Below are 24110 nucleotides of genomic sequence, written 5' to 3'. Positions count from 1 at the left end.
GCGAAAGGCGACAGACAGTAGGGATAATGGGTAGGTACTCACATTGGCAGGATGTGACTAGTGGAGTCCCGCAGGGATCTGTCTTGGGGCCTCAATTATTCACAATATTTATTAACGACTTAGATGAAGGCATAGAAAGTCTCATATCTAAGTTTGCCGATGACACAAAGATTGGTGGCATTGTAAGCAGTGTAGATGAAAACATAAAATTACAAAGCGATATTGATGGATTAGGTGAATGGGCAAAACTGTGGCAAATGGAATTTAATGTAGACAAATGTGAGGTTATCCACTTTGGATCAAAAACGGATAGAACAGGGTACTTTCTAAATGGTAAAAAGATAATAACAGTGGATGTCCAAAGGGACTTATGGGTTCAGGTACATCGATCATTGAAGTGTCATGAACAGGTACAGAAAATAATCAATAAGACTAATGGAATGCTGGCCTTTATATCTAGAGGACTGGAGTACAAGGGGGCAGAAGTTATGCTGCAGCTGTACAAAACCCTGGTTAGACCGCACCTGGAGTACTGTGAGCAGTTCTGGGCACCGCACCTTCGCAAGGACATATTGGCCTTGGAGGGAGTGCAGCGTAGGTTTACTAGAATGATACCCGGACTTCAAGGGTTAAGTTACGAGGAGAGATTACACAAATTGGGGTTGTATTCTCCAGAGTTTAGAAGGTTAAGGGGTGATCTGATCGAAGTTTATAAGATATTAAGGGGAACAGATAGGGTGGATAGAGAGAATCATTGAGGATGGGGATATTCACAGAGCCTCGTTCTCCCGTTAGTCGTTTAATTGTCCACCACCATTCACGACTGGATGTGGCAGGACTGCAGAGCTTTGATCGTCCCCCGGATTAAGATGCATTGTAAGGGGAGAGTAAAGAGAGACTTTCGCTGCATATGGCCTTTGCTGGGAGCACTTGATGCAGAAATGGCCATTTAGAAATGGGTACGAGCGGAAACAGTGCATCCCTCTCCAGTAAGTGTCCCTCCTGTAGGGATAGGTTTCCCTGGGCATCACCCTCTTGCCGAGGAGCACGTCCTTCATTTGTGAGTCCGTCAATGAGTGTCGGCAGGATATCCAATCAGATTCCCACCACTGCCTTCTCCTGACTGCTATCTAGTGATTGCTGCTGGACGGTGAATGTCAGGTGAGCAGTACTCCCATTTCTCCAGTGCCTTTAACATGGTAAAATGTCCCCAAGGCACTTCACAGGAGGGTAAGTCAGACTCCGAGCCACATGAGGAGATATTAGGACAGGTGAGCAAAAGCTTGGTCAGAGAGGTAGGTTTTAAGGAGGGTCTTAAAGGAGGAGAGAGGCGGAGAGGTTTAGGGAGGGAATTCCAGAGCTTATGGCCGAGGCAGCTGAAGGCACGGCCGCCAATGGTGGAGCGATGGATATCAGGGATGGGCAAGAGGCCGGAATTGGAGGAGCGCAGAGATCTTGGAGGACTGTGGGGCTGGAGGAGGTTACAGAGATAGGGAGGGGCGAGGCCCTGGAGGGATTTGAACACAAGGAGGAGAATTTTTAAATTGAGGCATGTCGGTCAGTGAGCACTGCAATTAAACGGCCCTCGCTCGCTATCTGGCCTCACACATGGAGATGGCCATTGCCCACGGGACCCGCACCCCTGTGAGAGTCACTTTAATTGCTTTAATGTCGTTTCCTCAAACACACCGCCTGTTACTGTTCAATCAGCCATCTCCACACACACACACACACAATAATGTTTCATCACGGCAAAATAAAAATTTAATAAACTGAGGCCCACTGTGTGAGGAAAGTGGGCCAGAGGTTAGTGTCTGTTCACCTCTCAGGTTCATAGTTGGAGGGGAGAGTCTAGTGGCAGCACTTTGTCCAACACTCCCCTAACATCCATGTAAAATACACAGGCTTTTTAAACAGAAGTACTTTGAAGTAAGTTGCCACAGACTGGCCAGCTCCTGTCTCGTTCCACCTCAGCCAACTCCCGGGGGGTGTCAGGCCATGGGCAACACCATTTCGTGATAATTGGTGAGACACCCGATCCCGCAGGAAGTTACAGGAAAAATATCCTGCTGGGGGCTCACTTCTCCAGAGCTGGGTAGCTCTCATTGTCTTCCGGAATGATCCACATTGGAGACCCCCAGTGTGTTCCCACCACTCCCCGTCTCTCAGGCGCTGAGAGACCCCCAGTGTGTTCCCACCACTCCCCGTCTCTCAGGCGCTGAGAGACCCCCAGTGTGTTCCCACCACTCCCCGTCTCTCTCTCTCAGGCACTGAGAGACCCCCAGTGTGTTCCCATCACTCCCCGTCTCTCAGGCACTGAGAGACCTCCAGTGTGTTCCCACCACTCCCCGTCTCTCTCTCTCAGGCACTGAGAGACCTCCAGTGTGTTCCCACCACTCCCCGTCTCTCTCTCTCTCAGGCACTGAGAGACCCCCAGTGTACTCCCACTACTCCCCGTCTCTCTCCCAGACATTGAGAGAACCCCAGTGTGTTCCCACCACTCCTCGTCTCTCTCACGCACTGAGACACCCACAGTGTGCTCCCTGCTGTCCCCCTCTCTCTCTCTCAGGCACTGAGACCCACAACGTGCTCCCTGCTGTCCCTCTCTCTCTCTCTCAGGCACTGAGAGACCCCCAGTGTGTTCCCACCACACCCCCTCTCTCTCTCTCTCTCAAGCACTGAGAGACCCCCAGTGTGTTCCCACCACTCCCCCTCTCAAGCACTGAGACCACCAGTGTGCTCCCCGCTGTCCCCCTCTCTCTCTCTCAAGCACTGAGAGACCCCCAGTGTGCTCTTCGCTGTCCCCCTCTCTCTCTCTCACGCACTGAGACCCCCAGTGTGCTCCCCGCTGTCCCCCTCTCTCTCTCTCACGCACTGAGACCCCCAGTGTGCTCCCTGCTGTCCCCCTCTCTCTCTCGCAAGCACTGAGAGACCCCCAGTGCGGTCCCCGCTGTCCCCCTCACTCTCTCTCACGCACTGAGAGACCCCCAGTGTGCTCCCCGCTGTCCCCCTCTCTCCCGGGCACTGAGACCCCCAGTGTGCTCCCTGCTGTCCCTCTCTCTCTCTCTCAGGCACTGAGAGACCCCCAGTGTGTTCCCACCACTCCCCCTCTCTCTCTCTCAAGCACTGAGAGACCCCCAGTGTGGTCCCCGCTGTCCCCCTCTCTCTCTCTCTCAAGCACTGAGACCCCCAGTGTGCTCCCCGCTGTCCCCCTCTCTCTCTCTCACGCACTGAGACCCCTAGTGTGCTCCCCACTGTCCCCTCTCTCTCTCTCTCAAGCACTGAGAGACCCCCAACGTGCTCCCCGCTGTCCCCCTCTCTCTCTCTCAAGCACTGAGACCCCCCCAGTGCGGTCCCCGCTGTCCCACTCACTCTCTCACGCACTGAGAGACCCCCAGTGTGCTCCCTGCTGTCCCCCTCTCTCTCTCTCAAGCACTGAGAGACCCCCAGTATTCTCCCCGCTGTCCCTCTCTCTCTCTCAGGCACTGAGACCCCCAGTGTGCTCCCCGCTGTCCCCCTCTCTCTCTCTCATGCACTGAGACCCCCAGTGTGCTCCCCGCTGTCCCCTCTCTCTCTCTCTCAAGCACTGAGAGACCCCCAGCGTGCTCCCCGCTGTCCCCCTCTCTCTCTCTCAAGCACTGAGAGACCCCCAGTGTGCTCTCTGATGTCCCCCCCTCTCTCTCTCAGGCACTGAGACGCCCAGTGTGCTCCCCGCTGTCCCCCTCTCTCTCTCTCACGCACTGAGACCCCCAGTGTGCTCCCCGCTGTCCCCTCTCTCTCTCTCAAGCACTGAGAGACCCCCAGTGTGCTCCCCGCTGTCCCCCTCTCTCTCTCTCATGCACTGAGACCCCCAGTGTGCTCCCCGCTGTCCCCTCTCTCTCTCTCTCTCAAGCACTGAGAGACCCCCAGCGTGCTCCCCGCTGTCCCCCTCTCTCTCTCTCAAGCACTGAGAGACCCCCAGTGTGCTCTCTGCTGTCCCCCCCTCTCTCTCTCAGGCACTGAGACCCCCAGTGTGCTCCCCGCTGTCCCCCTCTCTCTCTCTCACGCACTGAGACCCCCAGTGTGCTCCCCGCTGTCCCCTCTCTCTCTCTCTCTCTCAAGCACTGAGAGACCCCCAGTGTGCTCCCCGCTGTCCCCCTCTCTCTCTCTCAGGCACTGAGACCCCCAGTGTGGTCCCCACTGTCCCCCTCTCTCTCTCTCTCAGGCACCGAGACCCCCAGTGTGGTCCCCGCTGTCCCCCTCTCTCTCTCTCTCTCTCTCTCTCTCTCTCAGGCACTGAGACCCCCAGCCCCCCTCTCTCTCTCTCAAGCACTGAGAGACCCCCAGTATTCTCCCCGCTGTCCCCCCCTCTCTCTCTCACGCACTGAGACCCCCAGTGTGCTCCCCGCTGTCCCCTCCTCTCTCTCTCACGCACTGAGAGACCCCCAGGGTGCTCCCCGCTGTCCCCCCCTCTCTCTCTCTCGCTCTCTCTCTCAAGCACTGAGAGACCCCCAGTGTGCTCCCCGCTGTCCCCCTCTCTCTCTCTCAAGCACTGAGAGACCCCCAGTGTGCTCCCCGCTGTCCCTCTCTCTCTCTCTCAAGCACTGAGAGACCCCCAGTATTCTCCCCGCTGTCCCCCTCTCATTCTCAGGCACTGAGAGACCCCCAGTGTGCTCCCCGCTGTCCCCCTCTCTCTCTCTCTCTCTCTCTCAGGCAATGAGAGACCCCCAGTGTGCTCCCCGCTGTCCCCCTCTCTCTCTCGCAAGCACTGAGAGACCCCCAGTGAATTGCAAGTAATCACATTCTCCTTTTTATGATCCCATTACATTTTTTATACTTTTGTACTTGTATTCAGAATGATTCAGTGCTGATGGGACAGCTGCAGGAGTCTATGGCGAGTCTATTCTGGGTCTATGCTGAGTCTATGGCGGGTCTATGGCGAGTCTATGGCGGGTCTATGGCGGGTCTATGCCGGGTCTATGCCGGGTCTATGCCGGGTCTATTCTGGGTCTATGCTGGGTCTATGGCGAGTCTATGCCGGGTCTACGCCGAGTCTATTCTGGGTCTATGCCGGGTCTATGCTGAGTCTATTCTGGCTCTATGCCGAGTCTATGCCGAGTCTATTCTGATTCTATGCCGGGTTTATGGCGAGTCTATGCCGGGTCTATGCCGAGTCTATTCTGGGTCTATGCTGAGTCTATGCCGGGTCTATGCCGGGTCTATGCCGGGTCTATGGCGAGTCTATGCCGGGTCTATGCCGGGTCTATGCCGGGTCTATTCTGGGTCTATTCTGGGTCTATGCCGAGTCTATGCTGAGTCTATGCCGGGTCTATGCCGAGTCTATTCTGGCTCTATGCCGAGTCTATGCTGAGTCTATGCCGGGTCTATGCCGAGTCTATTCTGGCTCTATGCCGAGTCTATGCCGGGTCTATTCTGGCTCTATGCCGGGTCTATGCTGAGTCTATTCTGGGTCTATGCTGAGTCTATTCTGGGTCTATGCTGAGTCTATGCTGGGTCTATGGCGAGTCTATGCCGGGTCTATGCCGGGTCTATGCCGGGTCTATTCTGGGTCTATTCTGGGTCTATGCCGAGTCTATTCTGGGTCTATTCTGGCTCTATGCCGAGTCTATGCCGGGTCTATGCCGGGTCTATGCTGAGTCTATTCTGGCTCTATGCCGAGTCTATGCCGGGTCTATGCCGAGTCTATTCTGGCTCTATGCCGAGTCTATGCCGGGTCTATGCCGAGTCTATTCTGGCTCTATGCCGGGTCTATGCTGAGTCTATTCTGGGTCTATGCTGAGTCTATGCCGGGTCTATGCCGGGTCTATGCTGAGTCTATGCCGGGTCTATTCTGGCTCTATGCCGGGTCTATTCTGAGTCTATGGCGAGTCTATTCTGAGTCTATGCCGGGTCTATGCCGAGTCTATGCCGGGTCTATGCCGGGTCTATTCTGAGTCTATGGCGAGTCTATTCTGAGTCTATGCCAGGTCTATGCCGAGTCTATGCCGGGTCTATGCTGAGTCTATGGCGAGTCTATGGCGAGTCTATGCCGAGTCTATGCCGGGTCTATGCCGGGTCTATGCTGAGTCTATGGCGAGTCTATGGCGAGTCTATGCCGAGTCTATGCCGGGTCTATGCCGGGTCTATGCCGGGTCTATGCCGGGTCTATTCTGGGTCTATGCCGGGTCTATGCCGAGTCTATTCTGGCTCTATGCCGAGTCTATGCCGGGTCTATGCCGAGTCTACGCCGAGTCTATTCTGAGTCTATGCCGAGTCTATGCCGGGTCTATGCTGAGTCTATGCTGAGTCTATGCCGGGTCTATGCCGGGTCTATGCTGAGTCTATTCTGGCTCTATGCCGAGTCTATGCTGAGTCTATGCCGAGTCTATGCCGGGTCTATGCTGAGTCTACGCCGAGTCTATTCTGGCTCTATGCCGGGTCTATGCCGAGTCTACGCCGAGTCTATGCTGAGTCTATGCCGGGTCTATGCCGAGTCTATGCCGAGTCTATGCCGAGTCTACGCCGAGTCTACGCTGAGTCTATGCCGAGTCTATTCTGGCTCTATGCCGAGTCTATGCCGAGTCTATGCCGAGTCTATGCCGAGTCTATGCCGGGTCTATGCCGAGTCTATGCCGGGTCTATGCCGAGTCTATGCTGAGTCTATGCCGAGTCTATGCCGGGTCTATGCTGAGTCTATTCTGGCTCTATGCCGAGTCTATGCCGGGTCTATGCCGAGTCTATGCCGGGTCTATGCCGAGTCTATGCCGGGTCTATGCCGAGTCTATGCCGGGTCTATGCCGAGTCTATGCTGAGTCTATGCCGAGTCTATGCCGGGTCTATGCTGAGTCTATGCTGAGTCTATTCTGGGTCTATGCCGAGTCTATGCCGGGTCTATGCCGAGTCTACGCCGAGTCTATTCTGGCTCTATGCCGAGTCTATTCTGGCTCTATGCCGAGTCTACGCCGAGTCTATTCTGGCTCTATGCCGAGTCTATTCTGGCTCTATGCTGAGTCTATGCCGGGTCTATGCCGAGTCTATGCCGAGTCCATGCCGAGTCCATGCCGAGTCCATGCCGAGTCCATGCCGGGTCTATGCCGAGTCCATGCCGGGTCTATGCTGAGTCTATGCCGGGTCTATGCTGAGTCTATGCCGAGTCTCTGCCGGGTCTATGCCGGGTCTATGCTGAGTCTATGCCGGGTCTATGCCGAGTCCATGCCGGGTCTATGCTGAGTCTATGCCGAGTCCATGCCGAGTCTATGCCGAGTCCATGCCGAGTCCATGCCGGGTCTATGCTGAGTCTATGCCGGGTCTATGCCGAGTCTATTCTGGCTCTATGCCGAGTCCATGCCGAGTCCATGCCGGGTCTATGCTGAGTCTATGCCGAGTCCATGCCGGGTCTATGCTGAGTCTATGCCGGGTCTATGCTGAGTCTATGCCGGGTCTATGCTGAGTCTATGCCGGGTCTATGCTGAGTCTATGCCGGGTCTATTCTGGCTCTATGCCGGGTCTATGCTGAGTCTATGCCGGGTCTATTCTGAGTCTATGGCGAGTCTATTCTGAGTCTATGCCGGGTCTATGCCGAGTCTATGCCGGGTCTATGCCGGGTCTATTCTGAGTCTATGGCGAGTCTATTCTGAGTCTATGCCAGGTCTATGCCGAGTCTATGCCGGGTCTATGCTGAGTCTATGGCGAGTCTATGGCGAGTCTATGCCGAGTCTATGCCGGGTCTATGCCGGGTCTATGCCGGGTCTATGCCGGGTCTATGCCGGGTCTATGCTGAGTCTATTCTGGGTCTATGCCGGGTCTATGCTGGGTCTATGCTGGGTCTATGCCGGGTCTATGCTGGGTCTATGCCGGGTCTATGCTGGGTCTATGCCGAGTCTATTCTGGCTCTATGCCGAGTCTATGCCGGGTCTATGCCGAGTCTACGCCGAGTCTATTCTGAGTCTATGCCGAGTCTATTCTGGCTCTATGCTGAGTCTATGCCGGGTCTATGCCGAGTCTATGCCGAGTCCATGCCGAGTCCATGCCGAGTCCATGCCGGGTCTATGCTGAGTCTATGCCGGGTCTATGCTGAGTCTATGCCGAGTCTCTGCCGGGTCTATGCCGGGTCTATGCTGAGTCTATGCTGAGTCTATGCCGGGTCTATGCCGAGTCCATGCCGGGTCTATGCTGAGTCTATGCCGAGTCCATGCCGAGTCTATGCCGAGTCCATGCCGAGTCCATGCCGGGTCTATGCTGAGTCTATTCTGGGTCTATGCCGGGTCTATGCTGGGTCTATGCTGGGTCTATGCCGGGTCTATGCTGGGTCTATGCCGGGTCTATGCTGGGTCTATGCCGAGTCTATTCTGGCTCTATGCCGAGTCTATGCCGGGTCTATGCCGAGTCTACGCCGAGTCTATTCTGAGTCTATGCCGAGTCTATGCTGAGTCTATGCTGAGTCTATTCTGGCTCTATGCCGAGTCTATGCCGAGTCTATGCCGGGTCTATGCCGGGTCTATGCTGAGTCTATTCTGGCTCTATGCCGAGTCTATGCTGAGTCTATGCCGAGTCTATGCCGGGTCTATGCTGAGTCTACGCCGAGTCTATTCTGGCTCTATGCCGGGTCTATGCCGAGTCTACGCCGAGTCTACGCCAAGTCTATGCTGAGTCTATGCTGAGTCTATGCCGAGTCTACGCCGAGTCTACGCTGAGTCTATGCCGAGTCTATGCTGAGTCTATTCTGGCTCTATGCCGAGTCTATTCTGGCTCTATGCTGAGTCTATGCCGGGTCTATGCCGAGTCAATGCTGAGTCTATTCTGGCTCTATGCCGAGTCTATGCCGAGTCTACGCCGAGTCTATGCTGAGTCTATGCCGAGTCTACGCCGAGTCTACGCTGAGTCTATGCCGAGTCTATGCCGGGTCTATGCCGAGTCTATTCTGGCTCTATGCTGAGTCTATGCCGGGTCTATGCCGAGTCTATGCTGAGTCTATGCCGAGTCTATGCCGGGTCTATGCTGAGTCTATGCTGAGTCTATTCTGGGTCTATGCCGGGTCTATGCCGGGTCTATGCCGAGTCTATGCTGAGTCTATGCCGAGTCTATGCCGGGTCTATGCTGAGTCTATGCTGAGTCTATTCTGGCTCTATGCTGAGTCTATGCCGGGTCTATGCCGAGTCTATGCTGAGTCTATGCCGAGTCTATGCCGGGTCTATGCTGAGTCTATGCTGAGTCTATTCTGGGTCTATGCCGAGTCTATGCTGAGTCTATTCTGGGTCTATGCCGAGTCTACGCCGAGTCTATGCCGAGTCTACGCCGAGTCTATTCTGGCTCTATGCCGAGTCTATTCTGGCTCTATGCTGAGTCTATGCCGGGTCTATGCCGAGTCTATGCCGGGTCCATGCCGGGTCTATGCCGAGTCCATGCCGGGTCTATGCTGAGTCTATGCCGGGTCTATGCTGAGTCTATGCCGAGTCTATGCCGGGTCTATGCCGGGTCTATGCTGGGTCTATGCCGAGTCTATGCTGAGTCTATGCCGAGTCTATGCCGGGTCTATGCCGGGTCTATGCTGAGTCTATGCTGAGTCTATGCCGGGTCTATGCCGAGTCCATGCCGGGTCTATGCTGAGTCTATGCCGAGTCCATGCCGAGTCTATGCCGAGTCCATGCAGAGTCTATGCCGGGTCTATGCCGAGTCCATGCCGAGTCCATGCCGGGTCTATGCTGAGTCTATGCCGAGTCCATGCCGGGTCTATGCTGAGTCTATGCCGAGTCCATGCCGGGTCTATGCTGAGTCTATTCTGGCTCTATGCCGAGTCTCCTGCATGTCCCTCTCCAAATCAATTTCCTGAGTGGCCACTCCTCAGGGAGTATAAACTAGACATTGACCATAAAAATTTAAACAGCGTCTGACGTGCTTCAGCAACAAACCAAAGGAAGGGGAGGGGATGTATTGTCATCTTTCAGATCTCTCTCTCTCTGTTTCTCTCTCATGCTCTTTCTCTCCCTCTTCTTTCTGCACATGATCTTCTGACTCAGACTAAGAATGGTGTGGCCGATTCAAGCTAAGCACTGCACTTTCTCAGTACATCACTCTGCAATTTGTAAGCTGCAGGGTCGATGGCTGTAAATTTATTAAATCTGCCCTGGGAATGTTTGATGGGGGTGTAGAGGGATCTTTACTCTGTATCCAGCCCCTGTTGTGTAAGCTGTTAGGGGTACGGTAGCATAGTGGTTAAGTTACTGGACTAGTAATCTTAGAAGCCCGAACTAAAATCCGGAGTCACAAGTTCCAATCCCGCCTCGGCATGTTGGCGAATTTAAATTTAATTTAATTAATTAAATTCAATTAGTTGAATTAAAATACTGGTATCAGTAATGGTGGCCATGAAACTACCGGATTGTTGTAAAAACCCATCTGGTTCACTAATGTCCTTACCTGGTCTGGCTTATATGTGACTCCAGATTCTGAATTGCCCTCTGAAATGGCCTAGCAAGCCACTCAGTTGTAAAATCTCGCTACGAAAAGTCAAAATAAGAATAAAACCGGACAGGCCACTCGGCATCGGACCACTAGGCACCGGATACACCAAGCAAAACACCAAGCCCAGTCGACCCTGTAAAGTCCTCCTCACTAACATCTGGGGACTTGTGCCAAAATTGGGAGAGCTGTCCCACAGACTAGTCAAGCAACAGCGTGACATAGCCATACTCACAGAATTATACCTTTCAGCCAACATCCCAGACTCTCCCATCACCATCCCAGGGTATGTCCTGTCCCACCGGCAGGACAGACCCACCAGAGGTGGCGATACAGTGATATACAGTCAGGAGGGAGTGGCCCTGGGAGTCCTCAACATTGACTCTGGACCCCATGAAATCTCATGGCATCAGGTCAAACATGGGCAAGGAAACCTCCTGCTGATTACCACCTACCGGCCTCCCTCAGCTGATGAATCAGTCCTCCTCCATGTTGAACACCACTTGGAGGAAGCACTGAGGGTAGTAAGGGCACAGAATGTGCTCTGGGTGGGGGACTTCAATGTCCATCACCAAGAGTGGCTCGGTAGCACCACTACTGACCAAGCTGGCAGAGTCCTGAAGGACTGTCAGACTGGGCCTGCGGCAGGTGGTGAGCGAACCAACACGAGGGAAAAACTTACTTGACCTCGTCCTCACCAATCTACCTGTCGCAAATGCATCTGTCCACGACAGTATTGGTAGGAGTGACCACCGCACAGTCCTCGTGGAGATGAAATCCCGTCTTCGCACTGAGGACACCATCCAACGTTTGTGTGGCACTACCACCGTGCTAAATGGGACAGATTCAGAACAGATCTAGCAGCTCAAAACTGGGCATCCATGAGGCATTGTGGGCCATCAGCAGCAGCAGAACTGTATTCCAGCACAATCTGTAACCTCATGGCCTGGCATATTCCTCACTCTAACATTACTAACAAGCCAGGAGATCAACCCTGGCTCAATGAGAAGTGTAGAAGAGCATGCCAGGAGCAGCACCAGGCGTACCTAAAAATGAGGTGCCAACCTGGTGAAGCTACAACTCAGGACGACATGCATGCTAAACAGCGGAAGCAACATGCTATAGAGAGAGCTAAGCGATTCCACAACCAACGGATCAGATCAAAGCTCTGCAGTCCTGCCACATCCAGTCGTGAATGGTGGTGGACAATTAAACAACTAACGGGAGGAGGAGGCTCTGCAAACATCCCCATCCTCAATGATGGCGGAGTCCAGCACGTGAGTTCAAAAGACAAGGCTGAAGCGTTTGCAACCATCTTCAGCCAGAAGTGCCGAGTGGATGATCCATCTCGACCACCTCCCAATATCCCCACCATCACAGAAGCCAGTCTTCAGCCAATTCGACTCACTCCACGTGATATCAAGAAACAGCTGAGTGCACTGGATACAGCAAAGGCTATGGGCCCCGACAACATCCCAGCTGTCGTGCTGAAGACTTGTGCTCCAGAACTAGCTGCGCCTCTAGCCAAGCTGTTCCAGTACAGCTACAACACTGGCATCTACCCAACAATGTGGAAAATTGCCCAGGTATGTCCTGTCCACAAAAAGCAGGACAAATCCAATCCGGCCAATTACCGCCCCATCAGTCTACTTTCCATCATCAGCAAAGTGATGGAAGGTGTCGTTGACAGTGCTATTGAGCGGCACTTACTCCCAATAACCTGCTCACTGATGCTCAGTTTGGGTTCTGCCAGGACCACTCGGCTCCAGACCTCATTACAGCCTTGGTCCAAACATGGACAAAAGAGCTGAATTCCAGAGGTGAGGTGAGAGTGACTGCCCTTGACATCAAGGCAGCATTTGACCGAGTGTGGCACCAAGGAGCCCTAGTAAAATTGAAGTCAATGGGAATCAGGGGGAAAACTCTCCAGTGGCTGGAGTCATACCTAGCGCAAAGGAAGATGGTAGTGGTTGTTGGAGGCCAATCATCTCAGCCCCAGGACATTGCTGCAGGAGTTCCTCAAGGCAGTGTCCTAGGCCCAACCATCTTCAGCTGCTTCATCAATGACCTTCCCTCCATCATAAGGTCAGAAATGGGGATGTTCACTGATGATTGCACAGTGTTCAGTTCCATTCGCAACCCCGCAAATAATGAAGCAGTCCGAGCCCGCATGCAGCAAGACCTGGACAACATCCAGGCTTGGGCTCATAAGTGGCAAGTAACATTCGCGCCAGATAAGTGCCAGGCAATGACCATCTCCAACAAGAGAGAGTCTAATCACCTCCCCTTGACATTCAACGGCATTACCATCGCCGAATCCCCCACCATCAACATCCTGGGGGTCACCATTGACCAGAAACTTAACTGGACCAGCCATATAAATACTGTGGCTACGAGAGCAGGTCAGAGGCTAGGTATTCTGCGGCGAGTGACTCACCTCCTGACTCCCCAAAGCCTTTCCACCATCTACAAGGCACAAGTCAGGAGTGTGATGGAATACTCTCCACTTGCCTGGATGAGTGCAGCTCCAACAACACTCAAGAAGCTCGACACCATCCAAGATAAAGTAGCCCGCTTGATTGGCACCCCATCCACCACCCTAAACATTCACTTCCTTCACCACCGGCGCACTGTGGCTGCAGTGTGTACCATCCACAGGATGCACTGCAGCAACTCGCCAAGGCTTCTTCAACAGCACCTCCCAAACCCGCGACCTCTACCACCTAGAAGGACAAGAGCAGCAGGCACATGGGAACAACACCACCTGGACATTCCCCTCCAAGTCACACACCATCCCGACTTGGAAATATATCGCCGTTCCTTCATCGTCGCTGGGTCAAAATCCTGGAACTCCCTTCCTAACAGCACTGTGGGAGAACCGTCACCACACGGACTGCAGCGGTTCAAGAAAGCGGCTCACCACCACCTTCTCAAGGGCAATTAGGGATGGGCAATAAATGCTGGCCTCGCCAGCGACGCCCACATCCCATGAACAAATTTTTTTTAAACTACAATTTGCTTAAGTGCCCCTGGGATAGGGAGGCGAAAAATTAGCTCGTGTTTCTGTATCGAATTTGGCTGTGTTGCCATTCATGGTTGAACATCGACGGTCTGGGTTCACGTACAACAAGCGGCCATTTGGGTAAGGTATGGGGCGGGTGTTTGGGCCCATGGAATCCTGTACCCCAGTGAGAGTCGGGCTTCGGGGCTGGAGAGGTACGTTGAAAGAGCACGCAGTCTAAGTTACTAGAATCTGTTATTAGGGACAGAGTGACTGAGCATTTGGACAAACTTGAGCTGATCAGAGAGAGCCAGCATGGATTTGTAAAGGGTAAGTCATGTCTAACAAACATAGTTGAATTTTTTGAGGAGGTAAACTCACGTGGTAGGTAAGGGAGTGTCTATGGATGTTATTTATATTGACTTCCAGAGGGCATCTGACAAGGTTCCACAAAAGAGACTTAACAAAAATTGGAGCCAACCGATTAGCTTGGATAGGGAATTGGTTCGGAGGTATGAGACAGTGAGTAGGGATAATGGGGGTGTGCTCAGATTGGCAGGATGTGACTAGTGATGTCCCCAGGGATCTGTACTGGGGCCTCAGCTTTTCACTATATTTCTAAATGTCTTGGATGAGGGACAGAGAGCCATATATCCAAGTTTGCTGATGACACTAAGTTCGGTGGCACAGTAAATAGTGTAGATGGGAGCAGAAAGTTACAAAGGGACATAGAATCATAGAAAGGTGACAGCTCGGAAAGAGGCCATTCGGCCCATCGAGTCATAGAGTTATACAGCACGGATAGAGGCCCTTCGGCCCATCGTGTCAAGTCTGTGCCAGCTCTAGACAAGAGCAATCCAGCTAGTCCCACTCCCCCGCCCTATTCCCGTAGCCCTGCAAATTTTTTACTTTCAAGTACTTATCCAGTTCCCTTTTGAAGGCCATGATTGAATCTGCCTCCACCACCCCCTCGGGCAGTGCATTCCAGATCATAACCACTCGCTGTGTAAAAAAGATTTTCCTCATATCACCTCTGGTTCTTTTGGCAATCACCTTAAATCTATGCCCACTGGTTCTTGACCCTTCCGCCAATGGGAACAGTTTCTCTCTATCTACTCTGTCTGGACCCTTCATGATTTTGAACACCTCGATCAAATCTCCTCTCAACTGTCTCTGTTCCGAGGAGAACAACCCCAGCTTCTCCAGTCTATCCACGTAACTAAAGACCCTCATCCCTGGAATCATTCTAGTAAATCTCTTCTGCACCCTCTCTATGGTCTTCACATCTTATCTAAAGTGCGGTGCCCAGAATTGGACACAATGCTCCAGTTGTGGCCGAACCAGTGTTTTATAAAGGTTCATCAAGACTTCCTTACTTTTGTACTCTTTGCCTCTAATTATGAAGCCCAGGATCCCGTATGCTTTTTTAATTTCTGATTCTATCTCAGCCTCTGGAAATGTGACCGCACTTTGATAGATTAAGTGAGTGGGTAAAACTGGGGCAGATGGGGTTCTATGTGGGGAAGTGTGAGTCATCCACTTTGGACCTAAGAAGGAGATCAGAGTATTTTCCAAATAGTGAGAAGCTCGGAACTGTGGAGGAGCCGAGAGATTGAGGGGTCCAAGTACAGAAATCACTAAAAGCTGGTGAACAGGTACAAAAAATAACTAAAAAGGCTCGTGGAACGTTGGCCTTTATCTCGAGGGCTGGATTACTAAGGGATGGAAATGATTTTACAGCTGGACAGAGCTCTGGTCAGACCCCATCGGGAGATACTGGGTTCAGTTCTGGGCACCGCACCTCAGGGAGGATATACTGGCCTTGGAGGGGGTGCAGCGCAGATTCACCAGAATGATACCGGGGCTAAAAGGGTTAAATTATGGGGACAGGTAAGGTTGTTAACGGTTATGGAACCAAGGTGGGTAGATGGAGTTAAGATACAGATCAGCCATGATCCAACTGAATGACAGAACAGGTTCGAGGGGCTGAATGGTCTCCTCCTGTTTCAATGTTCCTAAGTACTGAATCAGTGGTGATTTACACGGGTAGCTTAACCTGCGATTCTCTCTCATCCTCTGGAAAAGTTACCATGCACAGCAGAGGCAAGTGACAAGCAATGCTTTCAACCGCTGTTGTTTTATATAATCCACCAAGTCAGGGCTTGATGATAACATGTGCTGCCTGGGGAGAGGCCTGTCTGACGTGCTGCTCCTTTACAAGCGATATCGATTATGTTTTCCCTGGGTTTTTTATTTTTGCTCTTTCACCTTCAGCCCAGTAACAGGTTTGCTGCTGCTGCTAATTTTCCCTGTCTGAGGTAATTAAGCTCCGAAAACTCGGTCAGGCAAAACGAGGCAGCCAGAAGCAGTTTGACCGCAATAACCTTGAAGCAGATTTGATTGGTGGCTCGTGGGGGGAGTCTCAGAGCACACTCACACCTAGACGGCACCAGGGGGCAGTGTAGAGGGAGCTTTACTCTGTATCTGACCCTGTATCTGCCCTGGGAGTGTTTGATGGGACAGTGTAGAGGGAGCTTTACTCTGTATCTCACCCTGTACCTGCCCTGGGAGTGTTTGATGGGGGCAGTGTAGAGGGAGCTTTACTCTGTATCTAACCCTGTACCTGCCCCTGGGAGTGTTTGATGGGACTGTGCAGAGGGAGCTTTACTCTGTATCTCACCCTGTACCTGCCCTGGGAGTGTTTGATGGGACAGTGTAGAGGGAGCTTTACTCTGTATCTGACCCTGTACCTGCCCTGGGAGTGTTTGATGGGACAGTGTAGAGGGAGCGTCACTCTGTATCTAACCCTGTACCTGCCCTGGGAGTGTTTGATGGGACAGTGTAGAGGGAGCTTTACTCTGTATCTGACCCTGTACCTGCCCTGGGAGTGTTTGATGGGACAGTGTAGAGGGAGCTTTACTCTGTATCTGACCCTGTACCTGCCCTGGGAGTGTTTGATGGGACAGTGTAGAGGGAGCGTCACTCTGTATCTAACCCTGTACCTGCCCTGGGAGTGTTTGATGGGACAGTGTAGAGGGAGCTTTACCCTGTATCTGACCCTGTACCTGCCCTGGGAGTGTTTGATGGGACAGTGTAGAGGGAGCGTCACTCTGTATCTAACCCTGTACCTGACCCTGGGAGTGTTTGATGGGACAGTGTAGAAGGAGCTTTACTCTGTATCTAACCCGTGCTGTACCTGCCCTGGGAGTGTTTGATGGCACAGTGTAGAGGGAGCTTTACTCTGTATCTCACCCTGTACCTGCCCTGGGAGTGTTTGATGGGACAGTGTAGAGGGAGCTTTACCCTGTATCTGACCCTGTACCTGCCCTGGGAGTGTTTCATGGAACAGTGTAGAGGGAGCTTTATTCTGTATCTAACCCTGTACCTGCCCTGGGAGTGTTTGATGGGACAGTGTAGAGGGAGCTTTACACTGTATCTAACCCTGTACCTGCCCTGGGAGTGTTTGATGGGACATTGTAGAGGGAGCTTTACTCTGTATCTAACCCTGTACCTGCCCTGGGAGTGTTTGATGGGACAGTGTAGAGGGAGCTTTACTCTGTATCTAACCCTGTACCTGCCCTGGGAGTGTTTGATGGGACAGTGTAGAGGGAGCTTTACTCTGTATCTAACCCTGTACCTGCCCTGGGAGTGTTTGATGGGACAGTGTAGAGGGAGCTTTACTCTGTATCTAACCCTGTACCTGCCCTGGGAGTGTTTGATGGGACAGTGTAGAGGGAGCGTCACTCTGTATCTAACCCTGTATCTGCCCTGGGAGTGTTTTATGGGACAGTGTAGAGGGAGCTTTACTCTGTATCTAACCCTGTACCTGCCCTGGGAGTGTTTGATGGGACAGTGTAGAGGGAGCGTCACTCTGTATCTAACCCTGTACCTGACCCTGGGAGTGTTTGATGGGACAGTGTAGAAGGAGCTTTACTCTGTATCTAACCCGTGCTGTACCTGCCCTGGGAGTGTTTGATGGGACAGTGTAGAGGGAGCTTTACTCTGTATCTCACCCTGTACCTGCCCTGGGAGTGTCTGATGGGACAGTGTAGAGGGAGCTTTACTCTGTATCTAACCTGTGCTGTACCTGCCCTGGGAGTGTTTGATGGGACAGTGTAGAGGGAGCTTTATTCTGTATCTAACCCTGTACCTGCCCTGGGAGTGTTTCATGGAACAGTGTAGAGGGAGCTTTATTCTGTATCTAACCCTGTACCTGCCCTGGGAGTGTTTGATGGGACAGTGTAGAGGGAGCTTTACACTGTATCTAACCCTGTACCTATCCTGGGAGTGTTTGATGGGACAGTGTAGAGGGAGCTTTACTCTGTATCTAACCCTGTACCTGCCCTGGGAGTGTTTGATGGGACAGTGTAGAGGGAGCTTTACTCTGTATCTAACCCTGTACCTGCCCTGGGAGTGTTTGATGGGACATTGTAGAGGGAGCTTTACTCTGTATCTAACCCTGCACCTGCCCTGGGAGTGTTTGATGGGACAGTGTAGAGGGAGCTTTACTCTGTATCTAACCCTGTACCTGCCCTGGGAGTGTTTGATGGGACAGTGTAGAGGGAGCTTTACTCTGTATCTAACCCTGTACCTGCCCTGGGAGTGTTTGATGGGACAGTGTAGAGGGAGCTTTACTCTGTATCTAACCCTGTACCTGCCCTGGGAGTGTTTGATGGGACAGTGTAGAGGGAGCGTCACTCTGTATCTAACCCTGTACCTGCCCTGGGAGTGTGTGATGCAGACACTGCCGACTGTAATGGAAACTGTACCAAACCCAGCACAAAGAAACCCCAGAGACTGACCTGGTCCAACTGTCTCCACCTCTTTATCGCAAATGGTGACGTTCTTGAAGCGACCGAGCTGCCAGACCTTAATGCGATACGGCATGCCCGGCTGCAGGCCGTCCAGCATGAAGAAGTTCTGGCTGGAGTTGACTGGTCTCGAGTCCTTCCAATCACCTGCACCTGGAAACAAATCCCCGCTCAAGTTAAAAGATAAAGGAGTCCAGCTTCCACAGAGCCTTTCACCACCTCTGGGTATCCCAACGCACTTTACAGCCAATAAAGTACTTTTGAAGTGTGGTCACTGTTGTAATGTAGCAGGCAATTTGCGCACAGTAAGATCCCACAAACAGCAATGTGATAATGACCAGATCATCTGTTTTTAGTGATGTTGGTTGAGGGATAAATATTGGGCCCCAGGACATCTGGGAGAACTCCCCCCTGCTCTTCGTCCAATAGTGGCCGTGGGATCTTTTACATCCACCTGAGGGGCAGACGGGGCCTCAGTTTAACGTCTCATCAGAAAGACGGCACCTCCGACAGTGCGGCGCTCCCTCAGTACTGACCCTCCGACAGTGCGGCGCTCCCTCAGTACCGACCCTCCGACAGTGCGGCGCTCCCTCAGTACTGACTCTCCGACAGTGCGGCGCTCCCTCAGTACTGCCCCTCTGACAGTGCGGCGCTCCCTCAGTACTGACCCTCCGACAGTGCGGCGCTCCCTCAGTACCGACCCTCCGACAGTGCGGCGCTCCCTCAGCACTGACTCTCCGACAGTGCGGCGCTCCCTCAGTACTGACCCTCCGACAGTGCGGCGCTCCCTCAGTACTGACCCTCCGACAGTGCGGCGCTCCCTCAGTACTGACCCTCCGACAGTGCGGCGCTCCCTCAGTACTGACCCTCCGACAGTGCGGCGCTCCCTCAGTACTGACCCTCCGACAGTGCGGCGCTCCCTCAGTACCGACCCTCCGACAGTGCAGCGCTCCTTCAGTACTGACCCTCCGACAGTGCGGTGCTCCCTCAGTACTGACCCTCCGACAGTGCGGTGCTCCCTCAGTACTGACCCTCCGACAGTGCGGTGCTCCCTCAGTACTGACCCTCCGACAGTGCAGCGCTCCCTCAGTACTGACCCTCCGACAGTGCGGCGCTCCCTCAGTACCGACCCTCCGACAGTGCGGTGCTCCCTCAGTACTGCACTGGGAGTGTCGGCCTGGATTATGAGGTCCATTCTCTGGAGCGGGACTAGAACCCACGACCTTCTGACTCAGAGTCAAGAGTGAGACCTATTGAGCATCTGCTGACACCGTGGTGAGGTGTTTAAGATGATTAAAGGATTTGATAGGGTAGATAGAGAGAAACTATTTCCTCTGGGGGGGGGGGGCGGGGGGGGGGGGGGGGAGTCCAGAACAAGGGGGCATAATCTTAAAATTAGAGCTGGAAGTACTGGAAATCTGGAACACTCACCCCCAAAAAGCTGTTCAGGCTGGGGGTCAATTGGAGCTTTCAGCACTGAGATTGATTAATTTTTGTTAGGCAAGAGTATCAAGGGATACGGAACCAAGGCGGGTAGATGCAGTTAGGATACAGATCAGCCATGATCTAATTGAATGGCGGAATAGGCTTGAAGGGGTGACTGGCCTTCTCCTGTTCCTGTGTAACAGGATCGAGGAGCTGAATGGCCTCCTCCTGTTCCTAATGTAACAGGTTCGAGGGGCTGAAAGGCCTCCTCCTGTTTCTAATGTAACAGGCTCAAGGGGGCTGAATGGCCTCCTCCTGTTCCTATGTAACAGGCTCAAGGGGGCTGAAAGGCCTCCTCCTGTTCCTAATGTAACAGGCTCAAGGGGGCTGAATGGCCTCCTCCTGTTCCTATGTAACAGGTTCGAGGGGGCTGAAAGGCCTCCTCCTGTTTCTAATGTAACAGGCTCAAGGGGGCTGAATGGCCTCCTCCTGTTCCTATGTAACAGGTTCGAGGGGCTGAATGGCCTCCTCCTGTTCCTATGTAACAGGCTCAAGGGGGCTGAATGGCCTCCTCCTGTTCCTAATGTAACAGGTTCGAGGGGCTGAATGGCCTCCTCCTGTTCCTAATGTAACAGGCTCAAGGGGGCTGAAAGGCCTCCTCCTGTTCCTAATGTAACAGGCTCAAGGGGGCTGAATGGCCTCCTCCTGTTCCTATGTAACAGGTTCGAGGGGCTGAATGGCCTCCTCCTGTTCCTATGTAACAGGCTCAAGGGGGCTGAAAGGCCTCCTCCTGTTTCTAAAGTAACAGGTTCGAGGGGCTGAATGGCCTCCTCCTGTTCCTATGTAACAGGTTCGAGGGGCTGAAAGGCCTCCTCCTGTTCCTAATGTAACAGGCTCAAGGGGGCTGAATGGCCTCCTCCTGTTTCTAAAGTAACAGGTTCGAGGGGCTGAATGGCCTCCTCCTGTTCCTATGTAACAGGTTCGAGGGGCTGAATGGCCTCCTCCTGTTCCTAATGTAACAGGCTCGAGGGGCTGAATGGCCTCCTCCTGTTCCTATATTGTAAAGAGATGTGCCCGCTCCCTCAGCCAGACGGTGTCACCACGGTTGGGTCTGCACCAACGAGGAGGAGGCCTGATTGCCGTTGGTTATGATCTTACCGTCTTGGCTCATGTACTGGATGTGGAGCTCTGCGACCCGCTGCCCCTCCAGTCCGATCCAGCTGATGTTGGTGTGCGTGTCGCCCACTGTGAAGCTGATGTTCTTCAACACTTTGGGTTCTAAACAGGGACAGGGCAGAGCGTTAATGCAACGACCTTCGAGGCAGGCACTACAGGAACAAAGCCCGAAACCACGGTGAAACTAGGCTGCAGCAGGGTTACCCATTCTCCCACCCTAGGACAGCCCCGGGGCTGCCCATTTCCCCCATTACAGGGCCTATAGTTCCAAGAGAGAACTTCCACTGCTGCTACAGCCCTGCCTCCATCAGAAAGACTTGCATTTCTAGAGCACCTTTCACGACCTTGGGACGTCCCAAAGCGCTCTCCGCCTCTCTCTCCTCCTTTAAGACGCTCCTTAAAACCTACCTCTTTGACCAAGCTTTTAGTCACCTGTCCTAATTGTTACTTCTATGGCTCACTGTCACTATTTTTGTCTGATTTACGCTCCTGTGAAGCGCCTTGGGACGTTTTTACTATGTTAAAGGTGCTGTATAAAGGCAATTTGTCATTGCTTAAGATTGCGATGTCCCGTTTTAAACAGGCCGGTTCCCTCTTCTGGCTCTGCAGGTAGGAGGCTCCTCCTGAACAGGGACCCACTCACCTCCCTCCCGGCTGGTGAATATCTCCTTGGCCACGGCTCTGCCCCTTCCCGCCGACGTCTGTCCCCTGACGTGGAACCTGTAGATGGACTGTGGCTGGAGCTCGCCTACAGTGAACTTCATCATACCCGGGGCCGTGATGTTCAGCTCTTTCAGGGGGCCGCTCTCCGTCCCGTTAACTGTCCAATCAAAAACAAAACACATATAAACATTGCACATCAGCAAACCTCCTCGAATCATACAGTGCAGAAGGAGGCCATTTGGCCCATTGTGCCTGTGCCGGCTCTTTGAAAGTGCTATCCCATTAATCCCACTCCCCTGCTCTTTCCCCAGAGCCCTGCAGTTCTTTCCCCTTCAAGTATTTCTCCAATTCCCTTTTGAAAGTTATTACTGAATCTGCTTCCACCGCCCTTTCAGGCAGTGAATTCCAGATCAGAACAACTCGCTGCGTAAAAAAACATTCTCCTCATCTCCCCCTCTGGTTCTTTTACCAATCACCTTAAATCTGTGTCCTCTGGTTACCGACCCTCCTGCCACTGGAAACAGTTTCTCCTTATTTACTCGATCAAAACCCTTCCTGATTTTGAACACCTCGATTAAATCTCCTCTTAACCTTCTCTGCTCTAAGGGGAACAACCCCAGATTCTCCAGTCTCTCCACATCACTGAAGGCCCTTATCCCTGGGACCATTCTGGTAAATCTCCTCTGCACCCACTCTAAGACCTCTTCATTCCTCGTCCGGCTGACTCTCCCGTCGATGTGGTTACACAGGAGCTCGCCAGCAGCCTTCAAGCAGTCCCCAAGTGACTGCTCTTCATGTATGAGTCCAGACAGTGACTGCAGCTATTTGGCTATGGGAGGCATCATCACATTTACCCACTGAGTCATCGCAAGAGCTTTTAGATGCTTTTGAAATAAAATCTGTATTGACAACACTGGACACTGGTTTGTGGCACTCACAGGGCAGGTACAGCATGGGTTAGATACAGAGTAAAGCTCCCTCTACACTGTCCCATCAAACACTCCCAGGGCAGGTACAGGGTTAGATACAGAGTAAAGCTCCCTCTCCACTGTCCCATCAAACACTCCCAGGGCAGGTACAGGGTTAGATACAGAGTAAAGCTCCCTCTACACTGTCCCATCAAACACTCCCAGGGCAGGTACAGGGTTAGATACAGAGTAAAGCTCCCTCTACACTGTCCCATCAAACACTCCCAGGGCAGGTACAGGGTTAGATACAGAGTAAAGCTCCCTCTACACTGTCCCATCAAACACTCCCAGGGCAGGTACAGCACGGGTTAGATACAGAGTAAAGCTCCCTCTACACTGTCCCATCAAACACTCCCAGGGCAGGTACAGCACGGGTTAGATACAGAGTAAAGCTCCCTCTACACTGTCCCATCAAACACTCCCAGGGGCAGGTACAGGGTTAGATACAGAGTAAAGCTCCCTCTACACTGTCCCATCAAACACTCCCAGGGCAGGTACAGGGTTAGATACAGAGTAAAGCTCCCTCTACACTGTCCCATCAAACACTCCCAGGGCAGGTACAGGGTTAGATACAGAGTAAAGCTCCCTCTACACTGTCCCATCAAACACTCCCAGGGCAGGTACAGGGTTAGATACAGAGTAAAGCTCCCTCTACACTGTCCCATCAAACACTCCCAGGGCAGGTACAGCACGGGTTAGATACAGAGTAAAGCTCCCTCTACACTGTCCCATCAAACACTCCCAGGGCAGGTACAGCACGGGTTAGATACAGAGTAAAGCTCCCTCTACACTGTCCCATCAAACACTCCCAGGGCAGGTACAGGGTTAGATACAGAGTAAAGCTCCCTCTACACTGTCCCGTCAAACACTCCCAGGGCAGGGACAGGGTTAGATACAGAGTAAAGCTCCCTCTACACTGTCCCATCAAACACTCCCAGGGCAGGTACAGGGTTAGATACAGAGTAAAGCTCCCTCTACACTGTCCCGTCAAACACTCCCAGGGCAGGGACAGGGTTAGATACAGAGTAAAGCTCCCTCTACACTGCCCATCAAGTGCTCCCAAAGCAGGTTTCTAACTATTCCATGTAACTGTTACCAATTGTCAGGTGCTCACACACGTACTTACTCTGCTGGTACTGCAGCACGTATCCCGTGAGGATCCCATTGGGTCGCTGAGGTTGGCTCCAAGAAGCGGTTACCTCAGTGTCCTTCACTAATTCAAGGTGCAGCTTGTCTGGTTGACTGGGAACTGAAAGAGAGGGACAGAGAAAGAGAGAGGATGGTGAGAGGGAGAGAGAGAGAGTCAGAGAAACAGAGAGAGTCAGAGAAACAGAGAGCGTCAGAGAAACAGAGAGCGTCAGAGAAACAGAGAGCGTCAGAGAAACAGAGAGCGTCAGAGAAACAGAGAGCGTCAGAGAAACAGAGAGCGTCAGAGAAACAGAGAGCGTCAGAGAGAGAGAAACAGAGAGAATCAGAGAATCAGAGAGCGTCAGAGAGAGAGAAACAGAGCAAGAGAGAGACAGACAGAGAGACAGAAACAGAGACAGACAGAGAGCGAGAGAGAGAGAAACAGAACGAGAGAGAGAGTAACAGAGTGAGAGAGAGAGAGAGAGAGAGAGAGAGAGGGAG

The 24110-nt window shown here is 52.7% G+C and overlaps 1 protein-coding gene across 3 annotated transcripts in view; it reads right to left on the bottom strand.

Annotated features, from left to right (window-relative positions):
- l1cama (L1 cell adhesion molecule, paralog a) overlaps positions 1-24110 on the bottom strand; it is a 226415-nt gene that overhangs the window by 14651 nt on the left and 187654 nt on the right. For 2 of the 3 annotated variants that reach the window (XM_067976133.1, XM_067976134.1), the window contains exons 21-24: positions 23608-23730; positions 21494-21670; positions 20833-20952; positions 18241-18402 (exon numbers count right to left, since the gene is read on the bottom strand). In XM_067976133.1, the coding sequence (XP_067832234.1) occupies positions 18241-18402; positions 20833-20952; positions 21494-21670; positions 23608-23730 (582 nt within the window). The remainder of the gene's footprint in view (positions 1-18240; positions 18403-20832; positions 20953-21493; positions 21671-23607; positions 23731-24110) is intronic. The other variant, XM_067976135.1, reaches the window with a different exon arrangement.

Source organism: Heptranchias perlo, chromosome 45 (assembly GCF_035084215.1).
Source record: "Heptranchias perlo isolate sHepPer1 chromosome 45, sHepPer1.hap1, whole genome shotgun sequence".
Lineage (NCBI taxonomy): Eukaryota > Metazoa > Chordata > Chondrichthyes > Hexanchiformes > Hexanchidae > Heptranchias > Heptranchias perlo.
This window is presented reverse-complemented; position numbering and strand designations above follow the sequence as displayed.